The 25,768-nt window shown below is 41.6% G+C and overlaps 1 protein-coding gene across 3 annotated transcripts in view; it reads left to right on the top strand.

The window, feature by feature from the left end:
* The window catches only part of OLA1 (Obg like ATPase 1), a 276,573-nt gene that overhangs the window by 144,860 nt on the left and 105,945 nt on the right, over window positions 1-25,768 (top strand). For all 3 annotated transcript variants that reach the window (XM_077448032.1, XM_077448031.1, XM_077448030.1), the window contains exons 6-7: window positions 4,391-4,471; window positions 8,423-8,520. In XM_077448032.1, the coding sequence (XP_077304158.1) occupies window positions 4,391-4,471; window positions 8,423-8,520 (179 nt within the window). The remainder of the gene's footprint in view (window positions 1-4,390; window positions 4,472-8,422; window positions 8,521-25,768) is intronic.

Below are 25,768 nucleotides of genomic sequence, written 5' to 3'. Positions count from 1 at the left end.
TACGTTTTTAGTGGATTTTCCCGTTGAAATTTTTTCACTTGTTCATATTTTTTTTTTTTCACATTTTTTAATTCTTATTGTTTGAATCCTTTAAAATTAGGTGGCAAGGGCAATGAATATAAAACAGTTTGAACAGTTGTAAAAATTTACTTTACAGGGCATACTAAAGCTAATTTTTTGTTTCCATACAATTTGCCTTTTCCATGTGGATTTATCTTTTTCTGTCAACGTGTACAATGCTTGGCACCATGTTCTACCCTAAATATGGGTGTGACATGTAACATGGTAAGAAAGGTGGACTTAACCCTTAGGAGCAGTGTGTGCAGCAAATTTTTACAAAGCATTTGCAAAGCTTTTAGCCAACTTCAAGCAGTTTTTTTGAGCACTTTAACCACTCGCCAACCGCCTCACGCCGAGATACGTCAGCAGAAGTACTCATACAGGCAGTCATGCACCATGCGCTGCCGGTGGCAAGCTCCATGAGTCGGGTCCCGCGGACTCGATCGCTGCGGGGATAACTGCGATCGCCTCACAGTGAGGAAGAACAGGGAGATGCTAATGTAAACATGTAAGTATCTCCCCGTTCTGCCTAGTGACAGTGTCACTGTTCTCTCCTCCGTGTGATCGGAGCAGAGATCAGTGACGTTTCATACGCGGCCGCACCCCCCTCCCCCCACACAGTTAGAAACGCGCCCCTAGGACACACTTAACCCCTATACTGCCACCTAGTGTTTAACCCCTTCACTGCCAGTGTCATTTATACAGGAATCAGTGCATTTGTATAGATAGCACTGATTGCTGTATAAATGACAATGGTCCCAAAAATGCCCAATGTGTCCACCATAATGTCGCAGTCATGATAAAAAAATCAAACACTTTTTTTTCCCCAAAAAAATATGTAGAAGAATACCTATCGGCCTAAACTGAGGAAAAAAAATATTTTTTTTAAATATATTTTTTGGGGGATATTTTTTATAGCAAAAAGTAAAAAATAATGCGTTTTTTCGAAATTGTGACTTTTTTTTGTTTATAGCGCAAAAAATAAAACCCGCAGGGGTGATCAAATACCACCAAAAAGCTCTATTTGTGGGGAAAAAAAGGATGTCAATTTTGTTTGGGAGCCACGTTGCACGACCGCGCAATTGTCAGTTAAAGCAACGCAGTGCCGAAACGCAAAAAGTGCTCTGGTCAGGAAGGGGGTAAATTCTTCCGGGTCTGAAGTAGTTAAAGCATCCTTCAAGTCTAGTTTGGAGATGTTAAGGCTGCATTCACACAAGATCGTGGATGGAATTGCCACAATTCTGCCACGCAAAATCAAATGGCTGCAAAACACGGGACACACTTGCGATGCCATTACTTCTAAGGAATAACACAGTGAAAAAACTGCGCTAACGGAATAAAGTGCTATGACATATGTTGTGCTTAATCCTATAACGCCATAGTAAACCAAAAATGTATTTAAATAGCCATACTAAACAAATATAAAGTGCTAAGTGCTTAGTGAAGTTTTCAGTGTTGAAAAGACTCAAATCCTTGGGGTGATGATCCCCTCTGGTAACCTCACTCACCAGAGCCGCTGGACCCTCAGCTTTTCAGTCCAGGGGTCAAGGAGAGCTTTAACATTTTTGAAGGAATTGATGTATGGAACATCAAGAGGCTAAATCCGCAGGAATCCAGAGAAAATATGTATATACCGAGGTAAAAGAGAAAAAACATGCATGGGACGTACCGCCGATATATACACAAGCTGCGCTGCTATCATGTATCCCTCATGAGACGTATGGATAAGACAGGCATCAGCGTGTTTCCGGGTCCGCACATTCACTGTGCGTTCCACGGCAACCGGAATTAGTGTGACCGGAAATACGTTGACGCTTTTCGCCCCTCCTCCAGGGTGTCATCAAGGATGTCCTTGATGACGCCCTGGAGGAGGGGCGAAACGCGTCATCGTATTTCCGGTATTGAGAACCAGTGACACTATTACCCTTTTTACTGCTAGGTGAGAGTGCTAACCAGTACACCACTGTGTTGCAGCCTGCTTCCGGATTCAGTGCGTGCGCATTCGTGCCTCACCCGCCGACACTCGCTGTGATTGTACACAGCGGGATGTCTGTCAACAGATCCTGGCAAATGATTCATGGCTGGGATTTATTAATTGGCTGTGTCTAATCACAGCTAAGAGCCTATGTTGACAATCAACATAGGGCTCCATACATAGGGAACGATCTCTCTGTTTCTTATGCCTTCTAAGGGATGAGAAATAAAGGGATATTTAGTAAAAATAGCACACATTGTTAGACACACATTTAACCCCTTGATCGTCCTAAATGTTATCCCATTCCCAGCCAGTGTAATTGGTACAGTACATGGTATTATCGCTGATCACTGTATTAGTGTCACTGGTCAGTGTCGGATTGCTCACCGCACGTCTCAGTCCCATTACAAGTTGCTGCTCAACACCACTAGTAGTATAAAAAAAAAATCCAATATATATGACATAGTTCGTAGGTGCTATAACTTTCACGTAAACCAATCAATATGCATGTATTGTTTGGGGGGGGGGGGTGTTTTGTTTTTTACCAAGAACTTTCATCAGAATAAATTTTAGAAATTAGAATTTTTTTTATGGGATATGTTTTATAGCAGAAAGTAAACAATATATTTTTTTTCACATTTCCCAGCCTTTTTTTATTAATATAATGAAAAATAAAAAACCTGTTGATGATCAAATACCACCAAAAGAAAACTCTAATTCTGTGAAAAAATATTTATAACTGCGCAATTACAAGTTAAAGTAGCGCAGTGCTGAATATCAAAAAATTGCCTGGTCATGAGGGGGTAAAACCTTCCGGAGCTGAAGTGTTTAACCTACATAAGGGTCCATTCACACATAGTTGGATAGCTACTGTAGACTAAATCATTGAGGCAGCAAAACACATCTTCTATCTAAAATTGCAACTATAAACATGATGAATGCAGAAGTGTGAATCCAGCCTTAGAAGATTGCTAATAAGCAAACCAAAACCAAATGAATAGGTCGAATTCAGAGGTGGACTATGCTACTTTTTGACAAACTATGAAAACTTTTTTGATTAGAGTAGAGTTCATGTTTAAAGTTTATTAAAATATATTTTTTTAATTTGATAGAAATTTGAATGGTTAAAGGCTAAGTTCACTTTAAAAAATAACTAAATGCACATTTTTTTTTTGTAAATAAATTTGTGCATTTATTATTTTTTTTTGCAAGAGCATGTAAATCATTGCACCAGCGATCAGCAGATCGCTCGTGCCATGCACGTCTCCTGCAGATCTATCCGTTTATCAGCTTCTTCGTGCCCGGTACGAGGACGCTGATAAATGCTTGACAGGAAGAATGAATGAACTACCATAGTGCTCACGGCGCCGCAATGGCTGCTGGACCTTGTCGTTCTACATTCACGGGACACCGTGAATGAGTGACTCGCTCAGCACTTTTTTTTTTATTGTGACAGCTAGCGGGAAGAGACTATCTCCGTTAGCTGTCAGATTGGGGAGCAGGGGGGTGCTGGGGCTGGTCCATTCGTAACACGTAACATGTTATAAAAGGTTCACTTAAGCCCTATCAATTTTTTTTACCTCTATCCTGTTAATGAGATATTCCTATCATTTGTCTGGAAGACACAACAGGAAGGGAGAAATCTCTCCAAAGGGAGGGAAATTCCCCCTGAGACATTTGTCACCGCAGTATGTCCAAGTGTCCTCATTGGAAGATCTTCCCTCAATTCTTGTTTTGGTAACAACTCAGAATTTTGGCTTTTCCCTCACCTGATATAGGTTCTGACCCCTTGTCGCTCTATCCAAACTATAAAAGAAGGTTTTGAATCTAGATCTTGCAAAATTAGATAATGTTTTTATTGTCAAATGCGTTCTTTTTTAGATTGATATTTTATCAAGCGTAATGCCCCATACACACGAGTGGATTTTCCGTTGAGAAAAACTTGGATGGTTTTTAACGGAATTCCACTCAAGCTTGGCTTGCATACACACGGTCACAAAAAAGTTCTCTTAACTTTCAAACATCAAGAACATGGTGACTTACAACACTACGATGAGCCGAGAAAATTAAGTTCAATGCTTCCGAGCATGCGTTGGAATTTTGCGTGTCTAATGTGCGATTGGAACTTTTTCCAACCGAAGAAGAACATGCTCTCAATCTTTTGCTGGCCGAAATTCCACCAGCAAAAGTTCGATGGAGCTTACACATGATTTTCCGACCAAAGTACTTTTGATAGCAGAATTTCCGATCGTGCGTACGTTTGTGGGAAATGATCGTATGTGTAGTCGTGTTTGAGTGTTCTTTCTCAGGTGTTCCTTATTCTCACTTTTTTGTCTCTCTGTTAATTTACTGTAGGACATAATGTGCAAAGTCAAATCCTGGATAATAGATGAAAAGAAGCATGTCCGATATTACCATGACTGGAATGACAAAGAGGTAATGGTTTTAAGTAGAACTACTTTCTCAAATGTCTATTGCCCTAATACTCGCCCACAGAAAAGTATTAACCAGCTGAATTTCAGAAATGTTGTTTTGCAAAGTAGTTTTAATTCACCTCTTGTTTTCTTAATTCCAGTTTTTCCAATGCCTTCTCATTTGATGGATTCATGTATAAAGTGTGCCTAAACACAAGGGCATATTTTTTTAATATATATATTGCACAATACCAGTCCTTACATGTGGTGACTGCATTTGTTTTTTTCTTTTTTTTGGCCTTTTTTTTTTTCCTTTGTTTTCACCTGGTTATACTGACACTAACTTCCTTTCCTAGGGTGACAACACTCACTGTACTATATCTTTGGGGGAGCAGTGCTGTCACTCTAAGACAGGAAGTGTTGGAACAGAACACATACCCTCTTCACAGTACCATGACAGCATGACCTGTTGTCTAGTTTACAGAGAGCTAATGCATGACTGCTAAGTGTCTGTGATTCCATTGCAGCACTTTAAGCTTAATACAGGTCTGGCAGAGTCAAGTATTGTGCACATATCGAACAGATGTAAAAAAAATGCTTTTGTGGTCTATTTAAAAGTTCAGAGTTGAGCAAATATGAAAAGTTCATTGTTGGGGTTTACATTCATTTTATTACACATATATATATATATATATATATGTATGTATGTATGTATGTGTATATATATATATATATATATATATATATATATATATATATGTATATATATATATTATTTTTTATTTTTTTAACTGGCTGTATGAATACATGTGGCAGCATGACAGTGGCCTTTAATGCTGAGATCAGTGTTCATTTTGGCAACGCAATTAACGCTATTTAAGTCCTCTAAAGTATGAGTAAAACAAGATGACTAAAACGCAACTAAAACTAAAATGACATTTTAGCCAAAAGATTATAACTAAAACTAAATTGAAATTTGACATCAAAATTAACACTGCACCATCACATAAGACTAAGTAGGGGCAATCTACTAAGCTGCTGAAAGACTAAAAAAATAAAGAAAAAGGCTTTTCTTATTTTTTATGTTTTTCCTTAATATTTAATGTTGGTAATAATATATTGTATTATATTCAAGGGCATTACAGCCGATAAGAGTTTTCTGTTTTTGTGTTTTTTCTTATTTTTTTCTTTATTTTAAAGTTGCACTCCTGTTTGTCAAAAAGCAATATTTTTGTTTATGAAACTTGGTTTTGTTTAAAAGACGTTGTATATCACAACAGCTAAATCTGTGTCTGTAGTGCATGTCCAAAAATGAATATGTTCGAATATGTTCAAATAACTAAGCATGTTCGATTTTAGCTGACTAATGTGCTGGAGGCTGTTCACTGGGCGCTCCTAGCATAGGTAAGAGGTCACTTGACCTGTGGCATTCCAAAATTTAAAGGACTGAGTCCTGGTGAGTGGAAAGGGTTAAGAAACGTCATTATCTGCATCTTGACTAGACTAGGCAACAGTACAAAAAATCCATATGCAATTAGGTGTAAAGTGGGCAATTGGTAAACACAAGAAACCTAACATTGCTGAGTATCCTTTACTGCTTCTGTAGATTTAGTGAGATACAGCACTTCCAGGTCTCCTGACTCTCACCTGCGCTAACAACTAAAACTCCAGAGTAAAACTGGTGAGAGATCACTCTGTTTTGACACAGACTCTTTTCACACTCTTAGGGTGGCTAGTTTACACTTGCTTCAAACATGGCTTCGGACACGCTTTGTTAATCACTTCAGCCCCGGAAGGATTTTACCCCCTTCCTGACCAGAGCACTTTTTGCGATTCTGCACTGTGTCGCTTTAACTGACAATTTCGCGGTCGTGCGACCCAAACAAAAATGACATCCTTTTTTCACACATAGAGCTTTCTTTTGGTGGTATTTGATCGCCTCTGCGGTTTTTATTGTTTGCGCTATAAAAAAAAAAGGAACAATTTTGAAAAAAACACACAATATTTTTTCCTTTTTGCTATAGTAAATATCCCCCCAAAATATATATATAAAACATTTTTTCCTCCGTTTAGGCCGATATGTATTCCACATATTTTTGGTAAAAAAAATGGCAATAAGCGTATATTGGTTAATTTTATGCATTTTTATTATACTTTTTTTTTTTATTGGTAATGGCAGTGATCTGCGATTTTTATCAGGACTGCAACATTATGGCAGACACATCAGACATTTTTGACACTATTTTGGGACCATTGTCATTTATACAGCGATCGATGCTATAAAAATTTATTGATTACTGTGTAAATAACACTTGGCAGTGAAGGGGTTAACCACTAGGGGGCAGTGAAGGGGTTAAGTGTGTCCTAGGGAGTGATTCTAACTGTTAGGGGGCTGGACACTGGCTGGATGAGAGAGAGAGCAGTGATCACTGTGCTGTCACTAGGCACAACGGGGAAATGCTTTGTTTACAAAAGCATCTCCCCCTTCTTCCAATCCGTGATATATCGAGGCTGCGGGACCCACGGTCACAGAGACTGCGGCTGGTGCGTGCATACAACACTGCTTCTTAAAGGGAACGTACCTGCACGCCCTTTTGCCTACCAGACCCATTCTGCCGACGTACATTGGCGTGCACTGGTCAGCAAGCAGTTAAAGCTCTCTAAACGCCAGTCAAAGCTCCTGTTGCTAAATAAAATGGTTAGCTTACAGTTGTTGTTTACACCTTGCTTGGTGCTTTGGTGGGGCTTTGACTTCTATAAACGCTTTGAAGCACCACTAAAGCTACATGGAGTATAATTTTTGAAGCAAAGCAAAAACAAGGTGTAAACAGGACTGTAAGCTAACCATTTTATTTAGTGACAGGAGCTTTGACTGGCGTTCAGAGGGCTTTAACAAAGCGTGTCCGAAGCCTTGTTTTGAAGCAAGTGTAAACTAGCCATTAATGTGTGTTGAAGCTGAAGCAAGTGTAAATGAGGCCTTTTAAGTTCTCTTCCTCTAATTATTTTGTAGCAATCTTGGGGATAAAGGTAAAACAGTAGTGCAGCACCACTTGATAAATAAATAAAAACCTTTATTTAAAACGCTAAGCAGAATAAACAAGAGATTAAAATATGTCTAATGAATTCATTCTGTGTCGTCTGACCATGGTTCAGCTTATCAGGGGCTTACCTGGCCAGGCAAAGCTAACTTCTCAATTTTGGGTGTAGAATACTGAAGTCAAGGTCCTGTTGGACTTGCAATACCCGAGACCTACCATGTTTGTCCATGGTTGCATATAATAAGAATTGGGTTGGGACCAAACCCTTATTTTTTTTTTTCAATCAAAAATGGAGAAGTGTATAGTAGAAACAAAATTTATTTTAAGTTTTTAGATAATTTTTGCAGTTTATAAATAGCTGTAAGGGCACTTAGCTAATTCTAGCATTGCGCTAAAGCAAAAGTTCTGCTTTATGCCCTCCTCCCCCCTCCTTTCTATTTTTCTTATTCATTTTGGAGGGGGAGGGGAGGGTAGAAGTGGGTACCTGGTTTTGACAGGCACCCGCTTCTACTTCCAGATGGATCACTGCAGATCCTCCACCCCCCCAAACCTGGCTTGCAAGCTTCGGGGACATGCCACAGGTGGCAGAAAGCTGCAGGGCCATTCACAAAGCACAGTATGGCTTACGCATTTGCAGCCGGCTGTGAACCCGCAAGGATTCCCAGCCGACTGTCCACCATAAATCTGCCGGTGCTGGTGACCCAAAGACTGGTGAAGAATTGGTTTGGGTGAAGAGGGTACTGAACTCCTTTTTATAGTTGAGCGTTTTTATTAAAAGCCACTAGCTACGGTATTACAGTATTTGTATTCACTGACTTTTTTTTTTTTTTCAAAAAGGGCGAAGAACTGCTTTCAACTTTGATGTTTATGGACATGGTGGCACTTGAGACTTTTTTTCATAGTGTTTTTTTTTTGGTGTGTTTTTTCCCCCCTAGATTGACGTGCTAAATAAATACTTATTCCTGACCTCCAAGCCAATGACCTTTCTAGTCAACCTCTCTGAAAAAGACTACATCCGCAAGAAAAACAAGTGGTGAGTCGTTATAGGACAGTATTATTCTGTCAGACACTTGTGTAAGAAAATCACACAGACAATGTTTCACAAACATGAAACGACCAGGTAACATATAATATACCCAGCTATTAGGCTGTCTCTCTCAGCTTCAGATTGAACTAATACAACTAGTTTTCACTGCTCTGCCAGGGCATGTACTTTGGGGATATTAAAATGGTGACAGTGATGGAAATACCTAGTGACTGCTTTTTTAAATGCTGCCATTTATCACTTTTTATTGAGACACACTCAGAGGCGCTACATAACCTCTAAACATAAATGCTGCTTTTAAGAGAGCCTTCTGGGGAGGGAGCTGCTATTAAATGAACATATAGGGTCTCACCAGGTACCTCTTGATCTGGCGTTTATTGAAGGACCCAGTGAATGTATGTTCTCTGCACATTGTCCAGACAGACACTAAAGAATAGTGTGTGCTTTAAACTTTGTGTTTATTTAAAGATTATCACAGCTATCATGTTTGTATAGATGGGTTCAGGAGGGTGGGGGCTAGTTGAGTCTTGGAGCATGTATTCTGATACAGTAAAGACATTCACTAAGCAGCCAATGAGATTCTGTTTTCTAGAGAGCATTTTGTTGCTATAGACAACACTTATGCTAATTTATAAAGAATGGAATCAAGAGATAACATCACTACCCCCTTGTGTTCTTGTTTTTTGGGTTATGATTTGAAATTTGACTGCATGAGGTTCTGAAATAACCCAGAAGTGTAAATTTGTATAACCAATTTTGTGGTCCTGAGTAGAAAGCTTAACACATCTGGATTTAGTTACAGAAAGGCTCATTATCCAGGAAAGTCACAGATTTTAAGCCCCCTCACACATGGGCATTCCGATCAGGTCCACCTGTCAGTTTTTCAGGCAGACTTGATCTGAAGTTCTATGGAATCCTTTGGACAGACAGATGTAAGCGTAATTGTCCATTTACACCCACCTTAACCACTTACTGACCGCCCACTGTCGTTATAAGTCAGTACTTTGAAGAGGGTTACCAGGGTTATGGCAGCTAGCTGCCATAACCCTGGTATCCTCTTCTTCAGCGGGTGGTCTGCTTTCAGATAAAAGTGGTCTCTGTGGCGGATTCACCGCAAGATCACTTTTATCGGCAGCGGGAGAGAAGCCCCCCCTCCTGCCACACTCCGGTGCCCTCCACCCCCTTACCGGAGCAATCGGTAGTGGCGTAGGCGATTGGGTCCTGTTGGGTATGGAGAGGAGTAAGGGGAAGATGGCACCCCTTTCCATACCATTGCAGGGCGGAAGCGACACCTCAAAGAGACTTGAAAAAAAAAAAAAATTCAAATCACTTATTTATTTATTTTTATTGCATTTTAGTGTAAATCTGAGGTCTTTTTGATGCCAGATCTCATATTTAAGATGTAATAGGAATAAAAGTGACACAATTTTTTTATTTTTTTATTCAAAAGAACAATGTAAAAATAAAAGGTAAAATAAGTAATAAGAAAAAAAATGTAAACGTGCCCCTTCCCATAGAGCTCACGTGCAGAAGCGAACACATTCGTGAGTAGCGCCCACATATGAAAACTAGGTTCAAACCACACGTGAGCTATCACCGTGATCATTAGAGCGAGAGCAATAATTCTAGCCCTAAACCTCCTCTGAAACTCAAAACATGCAACCTGTAGAATTTTTCAAACGTCGCCCATGGAGATTTTTAAGGGTAAAAGTTTGTTACCATTCCACGAGCGGGTGCAATTTTGAAGCATATCCATTTACTCAGCCTAACATTATCTTTCACAATATAAAAAAAAATTTGGTTAACTTTACTGTTGTCTTATTTTTTTAATTAAAAAAAGTATATTTTTTCCCCCCAAAAAAGTGCGCTTGTAAGACCGCTACACAAATACGGTGTGACAAAGTATTGCAACGACTGCCGTTATTTTTCTCTAGGGTGTTAGAAAAAAAAATGTATTATGTTTGGGCTTCTAAGTAGTTTTCTAGCAAAAAAAACCCTGTTTTTAACTTGTAAAAAACACATCTCAAAAAGATGCTCAGTCCTTACATGGTTAACTACTTACCTTTTAGAACGAGGCATCAGCAGCTGATCCCAGTCACCGCCAAGGGAGCTGACATTTCCCCTTGGCATGCCTTCCGGGTTTGAGGCTGCGGCGCTGTGAGTGGCCAGAGCTGAAGCGGACCATCGCAGCGCATGTGCCGCTGACGTCAGCGGCAGTATGCAGAATGAATATCTCTTAAACCGTTATCTTTCACAATATAAAAAAAAATCGGGCTAACTTTATCGACTAATTTCGATTAATTATAACGCACATACAGATCCAACTACTTTTATCTGATCTCCTTGCATTGCAACTCTGCATTAGTCAGTGGTAAATGTGGTATACACTATATACAATTACCCGACACTAGTTAGTTTCCACAATCCATGACTTAACTTCACAGTTCAACCAAATATGTTTTAAATTCAAACTGTAGCACTGACGTATTTAGTTTTTTTCCATAGCAGAGTGACAATCCCTCCACCTCTGGTCTGACTAATTACTCTCACCTTATGGCATGGACCCCTGTCCAAACAGGTGGTGATGCAAGCGGGTATCAAAAGGGTTAACGCGGACCATAAACTTCTCTCACATCTCCTTAGATCTCAGCAAGGATGCCAGGTCATGGGTACAAAGAAAAGATCTATGTGCTCACTGCTTAAGTATAAGATTACATTTTTGTGTTCAAACACAAACTACTCACATAAAGCTGATAAAAACACAGCATGTAAAGCCGGCAACCGTGTTAGTTCCGTAGGGCAGCAGTGGATGATGTCATGCTCCTCCCCCGTACGCGTTTAATTTCCTCAGCCCTAAAAAAGTGTATTTTTTCCAAAAAAAAGTGCACTTTGTAAGACCGCTGCACAAATGCCGTGTGACAAAGTATTGCAACGACCGCCATTTTATTCTCTAGGATGTTAGAAAAAATATATATAATGTTTGGGGGTTCTAAGTAATTTTCTAGCAAAAAAAAAAGATTTTAACTTGTAAACAATAAGTGTAAAAGAGAGACTCCGTCCTTAAGTGGTTAATCACTTCAATACCGGGCACTTTCGCCCCCTTCCTGTCCAGGAAAATGTTCAGCTTTCAGCGCTGTCAAACTTTGAATGACAACTGTGCGGTCATGCAACACTGTACCCAAAGTTAATTTTTATAATTTTCTTCCCATAAATAGAGCTTTCTTTTGGTGGTATTTGATCACCTCTGGGGTTTTTATTTCTTGCTAAACAAACTAAAAAAGACTAACATTTTTGAAAAAAAAAAAAAGTTTTTCTTGGTTTGTCATAAAATGTTGTTTTCCCCTTCACTGACGGGCACTGATGAGGCGCCACTGATATGTAGAATTGATGGGCACTGATAGGCGGCTGTGATGGGCACTGATAGATGGTATTGATTGGCACTGTCAGGTGGCACTGATGATGAGGTGCTGACAGGTGTTACTACTGGGCTCGGATTGGCATTGTGGTAGGCACTGGCAGACTTTATTATTGGGGCACTGATTGGCACATCTGATGGGGCTGTGCTGATAATGTGCTGATTATTGGAACAGACCCCCCCCCCCCCACGATTGGCTCTCCCTGTCAGCGCACCTGTTCACGTGATGATCAGCTGTGATTGGTCAGCGCTGATCACGTTGTAAGTGTTCACTGCTTTCAAAGTGACAGACCTGCAGTGAGGTAAGAGAATCCCATCTGCAGAAAGTAGAATCTGCATATGTAATAAACAACTTAGATGACCCCATGTTCATGTATAAGTGCAATTTTGTTTAGAAATAAGGCTTCAAAAACATATTATTAGCTTGATTTGTCATATGCATATCTTAAAAAAATAAAAATACTATAATTGCCCTTTAGCACACATTGACGAGAACATTTTTAAATTGATCACATTCACATGTATCCTGAAAAATATGGAATACTAGTTTCCCTTCAAAGGAATAGTAAAGATATTTGCTATGCAGAGGGTTTTATGCGGCCACTTGGCTACAATTTCTGGAAGCCTATACACTGTCCACTAGCCAAAGATCTAATTATGCAGCTAGGCCAGAAGGCCTAATGACTTCTGTTGAGTACATCCAGCTCTGTAAAATTCTACTGGTCCAGTGGCCGCCTTAATGAATAAAAATGTACTCTAGATATGCAGTGTACATATAACTAAAGGTAATTGGAAAGCTTTGTGTTGTAAGGCTAGATAGAGGAGAAATTGGAATACGTTTTAATAATGTATCCAAAAATAAATGGGTCAGATCAGTTTTAAAATAATTTGTTGTATTTTTTTTACATTTTATCGCAAATTTTATCAAATAAACCTGGAATACAGTAATACCTCCGATTGCAAGTAACATGGTCAACAAGTGTTTCGTAATACGAGCTGCTATTTTTTAAATATCCTGACTCGGTTTGCAAGTGTTGTCTCGCAAAACAAGCAGGACTCAAGCCTCTGCAGTGTGCAGTACTGCATTTGGCCAGAGATACGGGGGCGCCGGTGATGCCCTGAGCCGCTCGGATGCACTCAAAAATCCTCAGAAACACTCGGTTCCCAAGTGTTTTCGAGTGCATCCGAGCGGTCTCCAAGTATTTCCGAGTCTCTCCGGTGCCCCTGCGCCTCTGGCCACATGTGCTACTGCATACAATAGAAGTGAATGTTGAACGAATTGTCTTCATTTCCATTGACTTCTATTGGGAAATACATTTGGTATGCGAGGGCTGTGGATTACAAGCATTCTCCTGGAACGGATTATGCTCGTAATCCAAGGTTCCAGTGTATCTTTGTTGCCCTTAACCAGAGTTTTTTTGGTAATTCTGTGGTAACGTCATGCACTTTTATGCTCTTTTTCTGTTTCCTGTGGGATGTGTTAGGGATAATGTGATGACTAAAAGTGCAGTGCACAGTACTTGCAGCTAAACAATGTGATTTTCTGTACATTTGTTTTCTTCATTATTGACAGGATATCAACAATGTCATATTCATTTTTGTATTTTTGCCAGTAGGTTAAGCTTTTCACTTTCTATTTACATGTTTTATGGGCACGTTTTTGATAAAAAAAAAAAAAAACTTCCTAACAGAACTCAGTAGCTCAAGTTGAAATTCACACAAGTGAATGAGTCAGAACAGCGAGTCATTTCTTACTGGATGGCTCCATCCCAGGTATAGGAAGAGTTTCCTGGCACGGGAAATGCACATATACAATGCATACAATCAATGTTTTTAATTTGCACATGTTTGAAAATCAGCCAAAAAGTTCCTGGCAATATTTATCTATGAAAGATGTTTTGCATCTCTCTTAAAGCATATCTAAAGCCAAGGCTCTCATATTTGTCCGGCTGACCACTGGCACTGGGAAGGAGAGAGAGGGGGGAGGTCTGAAATTTTAAGTTGCACCAGAACAGTAATAGAGAGTACATTTTCCAATCGGGACACTTGTTCCTTTGGCACCTGTTTAAAAGGGGAATTCCTTCATTTCTGTTTTTGAAGATTCTTTATGCACACTGGCCATCAAAACGCTGCTTTTAAGGGCATTTGATGTGTTTTTTTTTATTTTGTCTGCAAATAAATGTCATCAATGTTAGCCTGTGTGTCCATGCAGGGAAAAAATAAAAAATCACTTGCATGTTCAGGAGAGTAATGTTTGTGCAGGAGGCCTTACTCTTCCTGCTGTTTGTCTAAGACAGGAAGTAAAAGGCAATCTCCCTAATGCAATAGAGAAGAAAACAAAATATCTTTTTTTTTTTTTTCCATTACCCGTTTCCAAAAATGTAAAAAATGCTTTTAGAGTTAGGTTCTTTCTCTTTCTCCCCACTTTTAAGTATTCAATGAAGTCGCCTGGCTGGGCATGCAGGGTCAGATCTCAATGTAACGTGTATGCAGTGACAGATGGCAGCAGCTTAGGGAGCGGTGTTTATACATGGAAACAGTGATGGATTTTCTATTAAGTAGAATGGATAAAATTGGGAATCCAGGTGTGAGAAAGTGACAACTTCATTATGGCTTCCTGGAAGGGAAAAAACTACAGTGGGAAGCCTGTCATTGGACTATCCAAGAGACAAAGGAAGCTGGCCTGTGTATCGGTACCCAATTAATGCCTTACAAAGCTGAACTATCCCTTTTGGGTGTCCTTGTTCCTTGAGGAGTTTTGTGTGGACAGAAGACTACTTTCAAATGTTTGTAAAGCCAATCAGTAAATAAACCCCCCAAAAATTCTCAGTGTTGTATCTGCTGAGAAAACTTAGTTCAAAATCTGAGGACTGAGACAAAAAGAAAACCTTGTGTATTTTTGGCACAGAAACGTTGTAGCCTTTTCATGGTTAAACTATAAAGTTACCAAAATCAATGCAAATGCTGACCCAAATATCTGATTCTTCTTCATATCCACCCGCAGGATTTCCATCACACTGTAATTCGTTAACTCTAGTTAGTTGCACATGGTTTCAATTCCACGTTAAGAAGAAAAAAATTGCATTTCCATACAATATCAAAGGGCAAGAGTGCTTTAAGCCGAAGAAAATATATAAACATTCAGACATAGAAAGCCAAAACAATAATTAGTATCACATGGCTTTGCCCTATAAATTATTAGAAAAGGTTATATGATAAGTTGTGTAACTTAAATAGACCCAGATAATGCTGGAATGTTTGCAATTATTAAAGTTAAGACTTTATGCTAGTTTTGAAGAAGTAGTAATCTATATTTAGGTTTAGTTTCAAAATGTCACAGTGCATGTATAGTTATTTGAAGCTTCTGACACGTCTTATACACTTTATGACAACTAGCATTTTTAGTTTTGCATGGGAGTATGATCTGTTTGCTTCTCATATCTTTTAGAATCTCCTTTAGCAAGATTTCTCCACTGTAAGGGCTGATTCACACTACTTGCAGTTTTTAACCATTTGCTTACTGGGCACTTAAACCCCCCTCAGTCCCAGACCAATTTTCAGCTTTCAGTGCTCTCACATTTTGAATGACAATTACTCAGTCATGCAACACTGTAACCAAATGATTTTTTTGTCCTTTTCTTCATACCAATAGAGCTTTCTTTTGGTGGTATTTGATCACCTCTCGGTTTTTTATTTTCTGTGCTATAAATGAAAAAAGACCGAAATTTTTTAAAAAAAATTAATTTTTCTTCGTTTCTGTGACAAAATTTAGCAAATTAGCAATTTTTCTTCATAAATTTTGGCCACAATTTATACTACTACACATCTTTGGTAAAAATAACCCAAATTTTTGCATATTATATGATCTGTGTGAAATTTTATAGAGTCTACAAGCTATGGTGCAAATCATAAAGATTTGCAAAAAAAGATCACATCTGATGTACTAAGGCCTATCTCCATTCTTGAGACCCTAACAAGCCAGGAAAGTACAAATGCCCCCCAAATGACCCCTTTTTGGAAAGTAGACATTCCAATGTATTTAGTAAGAGGCAAGGTGAGTTATTTTAAGTTGTCATTTTTTCTCACAATTCTTTGCAAAATTACGATTTTTTTTTTCCCACAAAATTTTCATTGTAATAGCTTATTTCTCCCACACGGAATGTGCATACCACAAATAACACCCCAAAATACATTCTCCTACTCCTCCTGAGTATAACGATACCACATGTGTGAGACTTTCGCACAGCCTGACCACATACAGAGGCCTAATTTTGAAGTAGCACCTTCAGGCTTTCTAGGAGCATAAATTACACATTTCATTTCTCAACCACCTATTACAGTTTTGAAGGCCCTGGAACACCAGGGCAATGGAAATGTCCAGAAAATGACCCCATTTTGGAAAGCTAACATCCCAACGTATAATCTATGAGGCATAATGAGTCTTTTCAATGGTTCATTTTTTTCCAGAAGTTTTTGGAAAATGTGGAAAAAAATGAAAACGCATTTTTTTTTACACAAAGTTGTCCGTTTATAAGATATTTCCAACGCATAGCATTTACATAGCAAAAATAACACCCCAAAATACATTCTACTACTCCTCCTGAGTATGGCAATACCACATGTGTGAGACGTTTACACAGCCTGGCCACATACAGAGGCGCAACATGCAAGAAACACCGTCGGCGTTCCAGGGACACATAGCCTGCACATACCAAGAATTACACCCCCAAATACATTATGCTGAGCAAAGGGTAAAGAAAAGATTACCTGTGGTTTTAGAAGCGCAGTTGTCCACAGGAGGATATCACTGGTCCAGGCAGCAGGCAGGGACTTGGTCAGCAACAGCGAACACAGTTTTTTAGGCAGCAGGCAGGGATACTGTCCATATTACAGTCCAGGGTCAGTGCAGAGATGTCAGCAGTGCCAAAAATATTGGTCCTGGTAGTAGGCAGGTCCTTGTGGTGTGGTCAGTGCGGCATGATGGCAGTAAGTCCTACAGGCAGCAGACAGAAGTAGAGCCTCGTTCAGGACAGAATGGGTATAGGGGTAGAGGCTTCTCCCTCCCAAATCTCTTTGAAGCCTCCGAGTCTCCAGACCCTAATCTAGGAATAAGAAAACAAAGAAAATTGTTTTCTTCTTCCATAAAAACTATACTGGAGCCCCTCACATATGTGAGACCCCGTGTTGAATCCCACTAGTCCAGTTGCAGAATATAAGATCAGTCCAAGAGGCAGGCAAATATCGTGGTTAAACAGTCCAAGGTCAGTTCCAGATCAGGCAGAGGTATGTACAGAATCGTTAGACAGAAGCATGGTCGAATAACAGTCCAGGGTCAGTTCCAGATCAGGCAGCGGTATGTACAGAATCGGCAGGCATAAGAGTGGTCAAATAACAAGCCAGGGTCAGTTACAGAGCAGGCAGTGGCATAAGGGGTGTGAAGGTGTATGAAGGCAGGAACTGAGGATTATGTTTACCATACTTCACTAAAAATGTATTGAAGTATGGTAACGCCAAAAACAGTCGCCTATACAGAGGCCTGGTTGGGAAGGACATTGTGCACAATAATAAGATGTGTCTCTTCTGACTCCTGCTCTGGTACACACCTTACATCTTTTTTGGCGTCTTTTGCCTGTTGGTTTGGGGGGGATTTTATCGGGAAAGTGGCGCTCGGAGAGTCGACTAACAACGTCTGATCTGATATTTTCTGGTGGGCATTTGAGTTTCTTTACGGGGCCATTCCTTCTGGGGATTTCCACGAAGGTATCGTTGTGGATAGAAGATAACATGTATACATCCCTTCTGTCCCTCCACTTCACTGCCAGAACCTCCTTGTTTCTCATACTTGCGGTTTCTCCTTTTCGCAGCTTCTTGTTCACCAGACTTTGAGGAAAGCCCTTCCGATTCTTTTTTATAGTGCCACATGCTGGCGTCTTCTTCCGGTGAAGGTTGTAGAACAGGGGCAGAGATGTGTAGAAGTTATCTACATAGAGGTGGTAGCCTTTATCCAGTAGGGGGTATATGAGGTCCCAAACAATTTTTCCGCTGGATCCCAAGTAGTCCGGACAATTAGGGGGCTGTAGCTGGGTGCCCTTCCCTTCGTACACCTTGAATGAATATGTGTACCCTGTGGCTCGGTCACATAATTTGTAGACCTTCACCCCATAGCGGGCCCTTTTGCTGGGCATAAATTGCTTCATTCTAAGCCTGCCACTAAATTTAATAAGGGACTCATCCACAGATATGTGTTGGTCCGGGGTAAACAATTTGGGGAATATTTCTGAAAAATAATTTAGTATTGGTCGAATTTTGTAAAGCCGGTCATAATTTGGATGATTTCGTGGAAGGCACTGGGAATTGTCGCTGAAATGTAAGAACCTCAGGATCATCTGATACCTGGTTCTGGGCATTACCGCGGAGAAGAGCGGTGAGTGGTGGAGGGGGTGGGTTGACCAGTAGTTATGTAATTTATTTTTTTTGTTGAGTCCCATATTAAATGTGAGGCCTAAAAAAACCTTGAACTCCTCCACCGTTAGGTCTCTGCATTCGTAGGGACGGGCATAATAAGAGGTCGGATTTTGAAAAATAAATTGTTGTGCATACAGGTTGCACTGGGCCACAATTAACGCCAACATGTCCTCCGTAAAAATTTAATTAAAAAAATCTATAGGGCTAAAATTCTCCGTGTCCACCTGCACTCCTGGCTGGGCGGTGAAAGGGGGAACATTGGCCTCTCCTGAATTAGGAGGAAGCCACAAGGGGTTCTGAAGGGCATAGGGAAGGCCAGCATGGCTCCTAACCCTTTGGGGCTGAGATGACACCCCACTGGTACTTGGCCTTTCTTGCCGGGGCACTGCGGTGCTGGTGGACGGCACTGCGGTGCTGGTGGACGGCACTGCGGTGCTGGTGGACGGCACTGCGGTGCTGGTGGACGGCACTGCCTCACTAGAACGCCTTCGCTTGATGGGCTGGATATCTTCCTCCTCGGATTCAGTCAGTGTTTCACTGCTGAGGACTGGCTCATAATTTACGTCGGCTTCAGAATCCGAATCCGAAAAGGAATCTGAAGAGGAGAGCTCCCCGTTGCTCTCGTCGGCCGTGGAAATAATTTGGTATGCCTCCTCAGCGGAAAAGACACGTTTAGCCATGGTAGCACTGATGGGCACTGATGAGGTGGCACAGATGGGCGCTTTTGAGGTGGCACAAATGGGCACTGATGGGTCGGCACAGATGTGCACTGATTTATTGCACAGATGTGCAGATTTATTGCACGGATGGGCACTGCTGAGGCGGCAGATGGGCACTGCTGAGGCGGCAGATGGGCACTGATGGGTCGGCACAGATGTGCACTGATTTATTGCACGGATGGGCACCGCTGAGGCGGCACAGATGGGCACCGCTGAGGCGGCACAGATGGGCACCGCTGAGGCGGCACAGATGGGCACTGCTGAGGCGGCACAGATGGGCACTGCTGAGGCGGCACAGATGGGCACTGATGGGTCGGCACAGATGGGCACTGATTTATTGCACTGATGGGCACTGCTGAAGCGGCACAGATGGGCACTGCTGAGGCGGCGCAGATGGGCACTGCTGAGGCGGCGCACAGGTGGGCACTGCTGAGGCGGCGCACAGGTGGGCACTGCTGAGGCGGCGCACAGGTGGGCACTGCTGAGGCGGCGCACAGGTGGGCACTGCTGAGGCGGCGCACAGGTGGGCACTGCTGAGGCGGCGCACAGGTGGGCACTGGCAGGGTTTATATTGGCACAAAACAGTTACTCACACTATCTCTCTCCTCACATGCTATCGCTGTGTGAGGAGACAGATTCGGCAATGGGTGATGATCTCATTTGTTTACATTTGAGATCATCACCCATTGGAGGCGGCGATCGCGCTGTAAACGGCCGCTGTGATTGGCCGTTTACAGCGATCTGTGATTGGCTGTGTCCAGGGGACACAGCCAACACAGATTTTCCCCGATGCGCGCTCCCGGGAGCGCGCGGGGAGCTCTTAAAGGGGACGACGTCAATAGACGTAGTCCCGGAAATTGAGATCCGCGCTGTAGCCGTCATTTGACTATAGCGCGGATCTCAAGTGGTTAATCTACATCAAAAAACACATGCACAATGTTTTCCATGTATTCCAATGTCCCTAAGTCACACCAGTGCACTGCCTTCTAGTCCATTCAGTAAAAGTAGAAAATGCTTTTTTCTGTATGGAGTTCATCTGAAACATGGACAAATGTACTGAAAATGCAGCAGAACGCACATTTCCTTAATTGTGATGAAGAAAGCAGGTAAAAAATCATCAAATATACATGTAAGTGCGCATGCAGAAATTGTGGTGTGAACTAGCCCTTAGACCCTTTTCACACTGAGGTGTTTTTCAGGTGCTTTTGGGTTAAAAATAGCTCCTGTAAAGCACACGAAAGTCTTCCCTGCAGCGCCAGTGTGAAAGCCAGAGTGCTTTCACACTGGAGCGGTGCGCTGGTAGGACGTTTTTAAAAAGTCCTGCAAGCAGCATCTTTGGGGCAGTGGAGGAGCGATGTAGACATCGCTCCTCTACTGCTCCTGCCCATTGAAATGAATGAACACCACTGCTGCGTGTAAAGCGTTTTGGTAGCGGTGATACATGGGCATATTTAACCCTGTATTCGGACGCTAGCGGGGATTAAGAGCCCCGCTAGTGGCCAAATATCGGCGGTAAATTGCAGCTAAAACTAGTGCCATTTTATCGTCAACGCCCGCCCCAGTGTGAAAGCAGCCTTAGTCTCAGCACGCTTCTGGCAATCTTTTATGAAAGTTTCTAAGGATTCCCTAGTTGTTTAGGTGTGTAATGACTGAGGAGTGAAACTGGGGATTCCAGTTCAGACCTCCCTGAGAAGACTGTTGCTTGCATTCTCACATCTACAGATTATAGGGTTGATTTACTAAAGGAGTAGAGTGAGTTTTAAAAAATGCATGTTTACATTTTAAAATTAATGTTTTAGAAAAAAGTACACATGCCCAATCATGTGCAGGGAAAATTGTACATTTAAGGTCCTTTCCCCCCGGGCGGATCAGTGATGATCTGCCCCATGGATATCCGCTTGCACAGCGGGGATCGCCAGAGCGATCTCCGCTGAGCAGGGAGATGACAGGTCCATCTCTGCACACTGCGTAGGGACGGACCTGTCACAGCGCCGCTCTCCCCTATGGGAGATCGGATGACGACGGACCGCAGTGTCCGTCGTCACCCGGTCCAATCCGATGACGGATGGCAAAGTAGCTTTTTCCTCCGTAACCCTTTTTTGGAGCGGGTCGGATGTCAGCGGACATGTCACTGACATCCGACGCTCCATAGAGCTCTATGGAGCATCCGTTCAGGTCCGCCTGAAAAACGGACAGGCGGATCTGAACGGATTGGTAGTGTGAAAGGGGCCTAACCTTGATAACTGAAGAGTCTTTATTTTTGCCAGATACATTTGTGATTTTCTGGTTTGCCTGTGAACGGTGTTCAATTAGAAGGCCAGTTACACCTTTCTTTGGAAAAGCTTGTACTGTTATTTTATTGTTAATGATATTTTATGCACCAACATCTTCCACGCTGCCAGTCACAAGTCTTATAACAAGACTTATAGCTCTTGGTATGATTCCTGACCAGAGCAAAGTCACTTGTATGTACTGTGTTTTTTTGTTTTGTTTTTAAACACATTTTATAAAAACCTTCATCACTTGTTTGCAGTCTTGCCATTTAGGCCTCATGCATACTGTGTGTTTAGCCTGCATGAGGTTTTGGTGTTCAGCAGCAACTGGAGGGCACTGACCAGCTCACTGTCCAGCCCTGCTGAAGGCAGGTTGTCATACTCTGAGGCCGCGTACACACGGGCGGACTGTTCGTCCAACTTTGTCCGCTGAACAGTGTTTGGGCGGACAGTCCGCTCGTGTGTGGGCTTTCAGCGGACAGTTTCAGCGGACAGTTTGACGGACAAGGTTTTTCAGAAATTCCGTAAAACTGTCCGCTGAAACCTTGTTTCAGCGAACAGTCCGCTCGTGTGTAGGCTTGTTCGTCAAACAAAGTTGCGCGCATGCTCAGAAAGGATTTTCACGCCGAAAGCTATAATGCAGTGTATAGGACGTCGTATTTTTCGTCCCGTCGTACGTGCCGTTCACGTCATCGCGCACGGTTTCAGCAAACTGTTCGTCCGTCGTGTGTGGCGATGTCCGTCCATGCTATGTTTGAGCGGACTGTTTGCCGAAACTGTTGGACGGACAAAGTTGGGCGAACAGTCCGCGCGTGTGTACGCGGCCTGAGGGTCTGATAGCTGCTCCTGCTGGCTGGGCAGTGAATCTAGCAGTATGTACATTTAGGGTAGTATTTTCCCCAAGGACAAATATGCGAAACACAAGCAGTGCATTCTGTACATTTACCCTGTGCTCCTACTGCCCCGAAGAGTTTTTGCCCTGTTTTCCCAGGTAGGAAGAGAGCACACCCTTTGTGTTTTGCATTTCATTGCCCAGAATGTACAGTGTAGACGCAGGGAGATAGGGTAGTAGGAGAATGACTTACCACCTGGCTATCGCTTTCTGTGGATGTAATTGCCACCCAGGGGCAGGCAGGCAAAGGTGGCTTCATGGGATCCTGTAAGGCGATTGAGCCACCTGAAAATAGAATTTGGGGAGAGGGGATGCAAAGCAAAAAGGTGCTTACAAAGGAAACCACACAGCAGCAGTGGTAAGCGTTGAGGTCTGCAGCATTACATTTTTATGTTTGTTGGGTTAATCCCTTACTAACTTTATCTTAAAATAAAAAATATACTGCCTAGGGCGAGTGAAGTCTAAAACATTTTTTTAATGTACATATTTGTATACTATGTGTGGTTGTATAATGCATGCATGCATTCATACATACATCCCTTTTTTTGCTTCTACTTTAAGTTGGTAATTGAAGGCTAGTTGCTATGGGTTACTGCACTTTGGCTGTCTACCTATATTTTGAACCAGATCTGCTTTTAAATGATCTTCCGTATTTTGCTCTTGTGCATGAGTGTCACACCTGTGTTGGGATGATTACAGAAGGGACTGTATTTGTTCCTAATGGTGCAGTAAATGCCATTCCCAGACCCTCATGGCAGACAGTCTACTCAGAAGACGCCAATATACCATTACCTGTCTCCAGGCGCCTTTTTCCATTCAGAGACCACTAATAATGGTCACACTCTTGCTTCCTAATCATTGCCAAGCTTCTTGTCCCTGAAGAGAAGACAGTACATTAACACACATAAGAAAACTCCAGTGTTCCTAGGTGTGTTGTTGATAGAATGTATGTGCCCGCTTTATGCATGGTGAATTACCTCCTTTTTAAATGCACTTATTTAATTTTGAACTCTGGTGGACGTTTGTGAAATTGTCGTTCTAAGATCAAAGACTGTGCTGTTGAGTGATGTTCGTAACCATTTTCGGCACAGTTTTGGCCACCTGCTGTTGCTATTTTCCCTCCAGCTAACCATTGAGCACCCCCTGCGCATCTCTGCTCGTAAAACATGATTGAGGAAGTATTTCAGATCTATTTATGAGTCTTTAGCAGGGCATGATGGAACGAGGCCTTCATGAGTCACATATATAGCCTTGGTGCATTTAGTCAGGCTATCTAACCCTGTTTTTATGCATTGTACTTTGATGTACTGTAAAGCACTGTGCAAACTGTTGATGTTTTATATACGTCCTATATAACAATTTCATATGCACATGGGTTTTGGGGCTCTCCCTCTAAAGCTGACTATACTTTATAAACAGTCTTGTTCATTCAATACATGTTAAACCAAGTAGGGCTGCAACTAACTATTATTTTCATAATGGATTAGTTGGCCGATTATTGTTTCAATTAATCAGTTAACAACCTTAAAAAAAAAAAAAAAGTGGGTCAAATTGACGTTCATTTTCAACCACAGTGATGGGAAAATTTGGAAATAATAGAAAACTTTTTGGTCAAAGAAATGTTCAGACAGTGTATGTGGTTTTTGTTTAGAAATTAAGTGAAAATTTCAACAAAATTCTTTAATTCAGTGAATGTACAAAGATTTTCATCTGAATAGTCTCCCCTGAAAATTGATCCGTGAGGCCAGCATAAGGCTTGGTACACACCTATGCAGTTTTTACTTTTGATCTGTTTCTGCAGTGCTTTTTGCTGTGCGTTTTTGATTTTTGCTCATGCGATTTTACTGCAATTTGCTTTTTTTTGCATTTTTTGGGCAGATTAAAAAAACACAAATTGTTGCAAAAACGCATTACATTCTTTTCTGCAGTTTCTCCATTGAAGTATATTGAACCAAAAAAGCACTGTTTTGCGTTAAAAGTCCCTGACCCTTTCCAAATATGCAGCGGCTGAAAAATGCACAGATATGAACGTGTCCCATAGGAAACCATGTAATTGAACTGTAGTGCGTTTCTGCAAAAATCACCAATAAACATAGATGTTAACCAGGCCTAAGATGTTTAGTAACATAATGGGCTTAAAAATACTAAAATTAGCCCTTTATAGTACAAAAAAAGCAGATAATCACTACTGGAAGGGGTTCATTTTTTTTTTTTTACTGTAGAACAGTGAAAGTAATATTTACAGTAGTGATTATATTGTTGTACTATAAAGGGCTCATTTTAGTTTTATTTTTAACCCCATTATGTTACTGGCCGATTAATCGATTATGAAATTAGTAATTGATTATGAAATTAATCGATTAGTTGTCGATTAATCGATTAGTTTTTTCAGCCCTAAAACCAAGGGTACCTTCCAAAACTTAACACTATCCAGACAGTACTTTTTTTCTCCCCTGAATCTTTTCTAATGTAATATGAAAGCTGCCATTACTAACCTTTTCTTCTGAGAATGTCAGTTGCCTGGCTGTAATGCTGATCCAGTATTTTCACACTTTGAGGTTGATTTACTAAAACTGTGAGTGCAAAATCTGGTGCAGCTATGCATGTTGGCCAATCGGCTTCTAACTTAATTTTCTTCAATTAAGCTTTGACAATAAACCCTTGAAGCTGATTTGTTTCTATTCAGAGCTGCACCAGATTTAGCGTACTTCAGTTTTAGTAAATCAACCCCTTTGAGTCACCGACAAGCATGCAGATCAGAAGTTTTTGGTCAGGTACTTGGCCAGAGACAGCTACAGTAGGTGCCCGCGATATTGTGTCAATCTCGCCGCTTTTATCGGCGAGATTGACACCCTGCGAGCCCCGTCACGGGAGCCAGCTCTGAACTGCATGGGGAAAGGAAAAATTTGTTTTTTCCTTTCCCAATGAGCGACATGCATCACTGACATTGAGGCTGGGTTCACACTGGTACGGGGATCCGACTTGGATCCCCACCTATATCAGGCACTGTGTTTGGTATGAATCTTGAGGGGGAACTCCACGCCAAATTTTAAATAAAAAAACGGCATGGGTTCCCCCTCCAAGAGTATACCAGGCCCTTAGGTCTGGTAGGGATTTTAAGGGAAACCCTCCCTACGCCAAAAAAAACGGCGTGGGGGTCCCCCCAAAATCCATACCAGAACTAAGGGCCCGGTATGCTCTTGGAGGGGGGGGAACCCATGCCGGTTTTTCCTCCTAAAATCCCAACCAGTCGTAAGGGCCTGGTATGCCCCTGAAGGCATTCAGGTCTTATAAGAGAGGCGACATTGTCTTATTTCTCACGCTCGCTGCTATAGGAAAATGTGACATTTTCCTATTGCAGCCAGTGCGAGAACCAACGCGATGGGATCGTGCTGGTTCAAGAAGCCTGTCGCCAAGACACAATATCGGCATAGGCAACAAAAATGTTCGGGAAGAGGTCAGCAGTGGCCGC

Source organism: Lithobates pipiens, unplaced genomic scaffold (assembly GCF_037356315.1).
Source record: "Lithobates pipiens isolate NorthernLeopardFrog02 unplaced genomic scaffold, aLitPip1_a1.2 Scaffold_22, whole genome shotgun sequence".
Classification (NCBI taxonomy): Eukaryota; Metazoa; Chordata; class Amphibia; order Anura; family Ranidae; genus Lithobates; species Lithobates pipiens.
The sequence above is the reverse complement of the archived record's forward strand: the minus strand, read 5'-3'. Positions and strand labels throughout refer to the sequence as shown.